Source organism: Styela clava, chromosome 7, assembly GCF_964204865.1.
Source record: "Styela clava chromosome 7, kaStyClav1.hap1.2, whole genome shotgun sequence".
NCBI classification, from domain to species: domain Eukaryota; kingdom Metazoa; phylum Chordata; class Ascidiacea; order Stolidobranchia; family Styelidae; genus Styela; species Styela clava.
Window position 1 is genome coordinate 8,323,553 of NC_135256.1, and position 7,998 is coordinate 8,331,550.

Sequence of the window (7,998 nt, forward strand, 5' to 3'; positions counted from 1 at the left end):
AATTCAATGCTGGTTTGCTGAAACATTATATCAGTAATCCCAACCTTTTGTGTTAAATTTCACTCTTTGCCTATTTGCAACTCTTTATTCCTCCCTCCCTATGCATAACACTATTTGTTTTGTCATTAATGATAGATCACTATGCGTCAGTCACACTGCCATTTTTGTACAGTTCAAGTATTTTATTATGTGTTCAGAAATAGGTTTTGTAGTAATAATGAAAAAAAAATTTATATTAGTAATACTACAGCGAATACAAAGCGAGATTCCTCCCCAAAACGACAAAATTTCTCTTTGGAAGAAATTCCTCTAGTTGGGAAATTTTGCATTATATAGAAAAATTTGTGAAATTGTGGTGTAAGTCTTCACACCACTAGGTATAAAGAATTTCTTTTTTTCACAGAGTTCGAGTTAAAGGAAGATGAAGTCAAGCAATTGAGGAAATGGGAACACTGGCATGCGGAAGCATTTATCAATGAAATGCATGAAGAAGAAAAAATGAAAGTCGATAAACAGATGGAAAGGCTGAATAACAGGTGATGAAAAATAATTCACTATGGCATAGGCTGTTGTAAAAAAGATATTGAGATACTAGAACTACGTATTCGTATAATTGAAACCCCGCAGATGTCATTTACGTTTTCTAAAGCATAAATTTAAAGATATCTTCAGACTGCAGCTACACAGGCCCATCTTTATTGGCTTCAATTAAGCATTATCTGAGCATGTCAACTTCCCATCTGAGTTGCATATGTGGTTATCAATAGTTGTAATCACTAGTTTACCACACTATATTTTGCACTCAAAAATTTCCATATTTTCAATGAACTTTGAATAACCTTCTGTAATCTTATGTGAATGTATTGATCGGGTTCCCAACCTTTTGTCATTATTTTGATTATTATGTTTTATCTATGTGTTTCTGTGATGATGCGATGGTTCATTACAATTAGGAAAAGCCAACATGAGAAGAATTAAAAGTATAATCTGAGTAGAGGGCAATTAAACTTATCACTGATATTCTTGGATTATAATTTACAAATATCGTTTTTTTTTAAATTTTTTTTAGGTTAACTGAGTAACTTATTTGGTATTATCTATATATAGAATTGACAATATCATGTCGAAAATAGAAGACATGCAAGAAAGATTAACAAAACAAAAAGGTGATGGAAAAGGATTAAACAAACTCAATAACACAATGCAATCCAAGTTTCGTCATCTGGAAAAACTCATCGAAAACATAAATGCAGCAAATCCAAGTTCTTCACATTTGAAGTCAGAACCAAAGCATTCAGGTAGTTGATGATTTTATTTTGATCGTCAGTATGGACTACCAAAGTAATGAGTTTTTGCTTCCATAGAGGTGCTTATTTAATATTTTATTTAAATTCCCTGATTTACATATGAACCGCATCATGGGTTTGCTGCATTATTCAGTTTAACTAGTTAATTAGTTTTTTATTTTTGAATAAAGATGATCTTAATTGAAAATTTTACCAAACATCAAATTAAGCCAGTTTAGGATTCTAGAATATATATTAAAAGGATTTAAGTCAGCTTGAACATAGAAAGCTAGTATTGTTTTGAGTGCTAGATTGTTAGAAAAAAATAGATTTGTTAAATCATCACATATGAGTGATCAAGTGTTTCATTAAATGATTTTTGACTTCAGAAAATTTTAAGTCTTAAATTAGGTTAGCTTTCGACATTATAGACTTCAAGGTGGATCAAAATTTTATTATTTTCCCCGTCGACTTTTGTAATATATATATATAAATATATGTTTTTATATTATGGTATAACAGCATAATGTTTTGTTTTAAATTTGTCTTGCACTAATGAGTGTGTTGTCGGTGAATTGTTTTATTGTGGGAGTTGTGAAAAGTATGTATGTACATTCCATGCATGTGAATTACTACATCTCTGCAAAACACTGATTCCGACAAAGGTTTTGCTTTTCGAAATAACAGTCATGATATTTTTATTTCAGTTGCTACCTATTTGATTTTCTTTTGTTAAAATGTATCCTATTGTATGTTGGGCATGTATGTTTTTTTTAAAATACAGCTGCACATGTACTTGAGTCTGCAACAAAACAAGCATGGTCCGAACCTCAAACATCAAAACCAAAGTCTCCTCCGGAACCTAAAAAAGATGTGCCGGTTGAACGTATGTGTTATATGTGATGCTTTTTATATTTATTCTGTCTGTAATATATTTGATAGTGTATATATGAGCATGGTTTATTGGTGTCTGAACAGTTGTTTATTCCTTTTTTTCAATGTGAAATTTTCCGATTGAATTTCTGATTGTACAAGCAACATGAATGTGTAAGAATGAATTAATTTTCTTCCAAAAAATTTTGTTGAATTCTTTAGAGATATTCACGGTAACTGATTTTAACTGAGTAATGAAGTGTTAACTAAGTAATGAAGTGTTTAAATTAAAAGTGAGATAAGGTGATATTAATTATACACAAATTTCAGAATAAATTATTAAGATATGATACCTCATGTTGGCTTGGCTTCATGTAATAGCAGTCTGTTTTTATTTTTACCTGTTAGTACATTGTTTGTCTATAAATAACCAATTCAAGGTCATGTGGAACAGGGAAATCTTTTATGTCTTCTTGTGTGCTTGCATAAAGCCTTACCAGGGTAAAATATCCTCTAAAACTTTTAATTGGCATGACAAATATTATTACTCTTCGCAACAACCTGATGATCAATATTTAATTCTAATGTACCCTATTTGGTATTACCTAGTTTATTATTAGCTTGTGCCTATGCGCTACTCCATTTACAATCAGCGATACAGTGAAATTTTCTTGCATTCTAGCTGTGCATGTGAAAGCAAGATCGAGTCCATATCCTGATTCAACGGTAATGAGAACAGAAGTACCTGATGACAAAGTTTTATGGAAGGTAATGTGAAGATGACATGGCGATATCTAAAGAATATTAAAAACTTTATATGATTTGCATTTAATCATGGCCTGATGTGTTAGCAAATATGCATTTAGCTATTTATGAACGGTGGAAGTTTTTTTTCCGCAGAAAGTTTGACAATACTTACTAATATATCAAGTCCATGCTTCCGAAAACAAATAACTGGCTATCTAATCCCATACCCGACATGGACTGGTAACAGGACAAGAGGCTGTGGTTCGCCATTTGATTAAGCCGTCTTATCAACTTTCCTCTACCTGGGATGAATATGTAAATCCTATCCTATCCCTACTAATCATGATTTACGATAGCTCGAGCTGGGCATATTTATCCCTATTCACTCAAAAGATAATGTGACTCTTCTCAGAGTGCAGTCGAGGCTGACAACTGCATTGCCAGGAGCAATTGTCAAATTGTCTTGCAATTTACACGAAACAGTCTGCAATATGATTATAGATCAATTTCTTTTTTATCCAACACAGCAACCTGTCTGGCCAGAATACGATCCTGTTTACTACACTGCTGAAATTGTCCTTTCTCTACCATTGAAAATATGGGCCGATGCAGAGTTAGAACATTATGACACTAAAGATAGACCTCGGCTTCCTTTCAACAAATATGATCAGAAGAATAAAGTAAACAGAGCTAGTCATACAGGAACATACTTAGTTGTCGATGGAATACCAAAGTAAATATTTTTCTGTATATCTTCCACTATCATAAAGTCTAAGTTTGATGTTATTCCTAGTGACTGCCTAATTGGTTGGCTGATTTCATGGCGCTCCAGAAGTAAGTGTACCAATATGGAATTACGGTAACTAATTTTGTTTGCCTACTTTACATCAAGTTGTGTAAAGGGACGGAAGCCTATGGGCAGAGGATATATTCACTTGGCTAACACAAACAGTCCCCGAACTCGTGATAGAACTAAAAGAAAAAAAATCGGTTTAAAATTATGGCCTAACCCCATCCTGGTACACATACTACGGGAGTACGGATTCCACTACCAGAGCAGCTATTTTTTTACTTTAAAAAGAAGTACGAAACAGAAACTTGATCTACCGGTAGCTACATAATTTCACCTCTAGGATCACAACTTTATTTTGTGATTTTGAGTAGTAGCTTTGAAAGTATTTACCAATAACAAAATGGCCAGGATGTCATAACATATGCATACTCACTGTCATTTATTAAAAACAAAATTTCTATCGGTATTTTTCAGAAATCCAAAAGGAAGAACAGGAATATGTGGGAGGGGATTACTCGGCAGATATGGACCAAATCATGCAGCTGATCCTGTTGTAACAAGATGGAAGCGAAACTATCAAAAAGAAATTATTAAAATAGATGATAAACCAGTGCTCGAATTTGTAGCTGTTAAACGTGCAGACACTGGTGAATGGGCGATTCCTGGAGTAAGTCTTGTTTAATTTTGCAAGTAGTTCCAAAAATATTTGCACCTTGAATTCCTTGATCATGTGTGGCTGAATAGTTAGGGAAGTAAAATTGAAATAAGAAGTGGGAGTTTTAATGTAATTAAATTAAAACAGAAGTTTATATGTTACAAACTTGAAATTTGACATACTTCAAGAAGTAGATTTTTACCAAACTGTGCAAGCATTTTGTGTGGTCTTCATATTTTGACATGACCAAATATAAAAATTCTCTTTCAAAAATTTATTAAAATGGGACTGTATTTTGTTTGAACCTCAACTGATCTGAATACAAGTTACAATACAGGTTGTTTAGCATTTTGCATCTTAATATTTTTCTTTGTATTTATGTTATATATATACTGAATATGAATATTTTGAAATAGAACTATCTTTAGCTTGTTCATCTATCACAGTGACAGTTCTTTCTCGTTCTTTATTTCATACGCAGTGTTGTTATTTACAGGGTATGGTAGATCCAGGAGAAAAAGTTTCTGTCACCTTGAGACGGGAATTTAGTGAGGAAGCATTAAATATTGAGGGCACACATGATCCTCTGGAAATTGAAAGAATTCGAGAAAATGTGCTCAATCTTTTCAAGTCCGGAGGTTTGGAAGTAAGTTCATTCAGCTGTCAAGATAATTATCAGAAAAAAATCTACTTTGTAGATATTATAAACCAATATCACAGCCTGCACTCTGAAGTAGAAAATACAATTCTCAACAATAAACAAATTGTAATAATAAGTAATAAAATAGGTTTTCCCTATGTTGCCAGATGTTAATAAATATTTATATCAGAAATCAGAATAAATTACTGTAACTCATTTTTTAAATATTTTTCAATGTTTTCCAACACTTATTGTATTTTTTCAGATTTGCAGGGGAATTTAGAAATAGTACAAAATACTAATTGTAATTTGAAACATTCAATGTATGAAAATTTCTATTCAGCTTTTCAAGGGTTATTGTGATGATCACCGTAATACTGATAATGCTTGGATTGAAACCGTTGCATGCAATTTTCATGATGAAGAAGGAACAGCATTCAATAGCATTAAACTCAATGTATGTATTACCATAATAACAAAAAGGGTAAATGCAACAGAATGTACGAGAAATTAAAATGTAATATTCATGTATATTTATTTTCAGCCTGGTGAAGAGGCAAACAAAGTAAGTTGGAAGCAAGTTGATCACAGAATAAAGTTATTTGCATCCCACAGTGATATTCTGAAAAAGGCAGCAGAGATGCACAACGCGTACTTCTAGTTATACAATACTGTGTAAATTAATATATCTCTACCAGTATTAGGTATTTATAGCAACTCATGATATTCCCAACCGAATACTTTAGTTTTTGTTGACTTTTTTAATCAATTATGCAATGAATTTTTTGTTTTTCATCGAACTAATTTTATGATATTGTAAACATGATCAATATTTTAAAGTTATTACTATTTTGTTTCTAAGGTTACTAATTTTTCTAACAAGATGATGATGAGAATCATCTATATATTTAGATTTTTTTGCATTTTAGTCACCAAGGCATACCTGTAGAGTTCCCCTTTTTTAGGTTTATCACAGACTTACCAATTTGTTACACCCTGTAATAGGTTTGATCAAGTAGGGAGTGTGCAAAACTTTTGCTTGATATTAGAACCTCTCATCAACCTTGAAAAAATATGAATACCTTTATACCCTTGCACCAGTGTTCCCTCTAAGGTGTGCGCGCGCACACAGCATTCAGAGGCTGCGCACACGCATAGATTTACTGCGCACACGCATAGATTTACTGCGCACAGACGTATTTCGATGTAATGTAACACTGTTCTCGGTTGGCAGGTTGAGAAAGTTTGTTGTTGGCTCACCCATTACCCGGTTAGAACGCCAAAATTTCTTCATTGGTTTTTGCACAAATATTAGTCATTTCCAAAAAAGTGCGCACACACCAAAATTTCTGCGCACACATACTACAAAAAATTAGAGGGAACATTGCCTTGTACTATCTGAGAATAAAACATTCACTCTGTAACAACCAACTAACTGTTTGACTGTTCTGGCTAGTGCATGTTTGTTATGAATTTTGTTATCAGTTATGAATTTTGCTTTATTACTTTTTATATTAATTGAATGAAATGAACTAGATTTTTTACTTGATACTGTGTCGTTATTGAACTTTTTTCAGTATTTTTTTTATATGTAATATGAATGAATTGCTCTTCTAATCGGATTTTCTGTAATTATGTTCCAAACTTTTATTTTTTAACAAGTTTCTTTTTTTTGTCATAACTATGCGATCATGCCATCATCTTTTTATAAATCTGTATATCTTGTAAAGTGATCTCTGTATCTTCCATTATATGCACATAATTTTACTCTGTGCAAACTAGAATAGTATATAGAGGTTGGCGCATATGGGCTAACTACCGTATGTCTCAGGTTTACACTTAATGACTTTCTTTCGGCAGAACTTTCTTGATAAATTGTAATCTTTACACACTGGGTGAAGCCGTGGTATGGATTTATTGGTGTCGCTCATAATAATCAGACCACTGAACTGACCGCTAATCTAATAGAAAGCTTTTAATAATGCTAACCTGTGTTTACAGTATTATTTCAAGACTTATATTTTTCATATGAAAACAATTAGATTTGAACTGTATTATTACCAACGCGCATTAATAGTCTAATCTAAAGTATACCCAAAACTTAGAAACAGAAAATTTAATAATGTACGATATAATATGAATTAGTATCAACATATATTTCAGTCCTAAATATTTCTTAGTCGTGTAGAGTCTGCTTAGCAACCATATCAATTGTCTTGAAATATGTACGTGGATTGTATATTCCTTTTCACCAATGTATTCTTAGCGTATCGAATAATTTTTTATGGTTTAATGGTAGCAAAGTCTTTTGGGGTTTATGTGTTGCTGTCGGTTATTTTTAAATATGTTAGAATATGATTCTATAATTTAATCCTATATTTAGTTAGCATTTTAATTATATGGTAAATGTTTTCGATAAATATGTAAAATTTTCATCAAGAAAATATACATTTTAGCTGCACAATGAAAAGGTTTCTTTCTTCTGAGAATCATCAACTAACAAATTACGCTCGGGATAAGTCTTCTCGATCACGCACATTACAAGCTTCGAGTCTATCTGACGCAAATTTGCCACTCTCACAAATGCTCATGAGATAATAAGTTGATTTGGCTTCATTTAACTATTCTCTCGTTTTAGCGAGACCGCATAAGAATGTGATTTTATGGGAGGGAACCCTGCATTGTAAAGCCCATACTATTAGCTTTCAGTGGTTAGAAAATATTGTGATCAACAGTAATCATCCGTATTCATATTATGCTTCGAAACTCCTTCAAACACAATAAATACGAGGAGGTGACCATGTATATACAGGGCATTTACTACCTCGTGACACCTGGTAGTAACTCACAGTTGGTGATTGAAGAGAAGTGAGTGATTGCCATTAAATGAATCATAGGACGTACTTCCAACCTATTTATTCAATCAAGTCGGATCCATTTCATATTCTTACTTCAACCAGTTGCCCACAATGTAGCGGAACGATGGGGATAAGCGGGAACGATA

The 7,998-nt window shown here is 32.6% G+C and overlaps 1 protein-coding gene across 3 annotated transcripts in view; it reads left to right on the plus strand.

Moving 5' to 3' along the window:
• LOC120328463 (transient receptor potential cation channel subfamily M member-like 2) overlaps positions 1-7,458 on the plus strand; it is a 29,077-nt gene extending 21,619 nt beyond the window's left edge. For 2 of the 3 annotated variants that reach the window (XM_039394956.2, XM_039394955.2), the window contains 9 exons: positions 404-536; positions 1,108-1,298; positions 2,071-2,172; positions 2,842-2,927; positions 3,434-3,639; positions 4,174-4,366; positions 4,851-5,000; positions 5,338-5,451; positions 5,539-7,458. In XM_039394956.2, the coding sequence (XP_039250890.2) occupies positions 404-536; positions 1,108-1,298; positions 2,071-2,172; positions 2,842-2,927; positions 3,434-3,639; positions 4,174-4,366; positions 4,851-5,000; positions 5,338-5,451; positions 5,539-5,655 (1,292 nt within the window). In that variant the 3' untranslated portion in view covers positions 5,656-7,458. The remainder of the gene's footprint in view (positions 1-403; positions 537-1,107; positions 1,299-2,070; positions 2,173-2,841; positions 2,928-3,433; positions 3,640-4,173; positions 4,367-4,850; positions 5,001-5,337; positions 5,452-5,538) is intronic. The other variant, XM_039394957.2, reaches the window with a different exon arrangement.
• Positions 7,459-7,998: the final 540 nt, after the last annotated feature.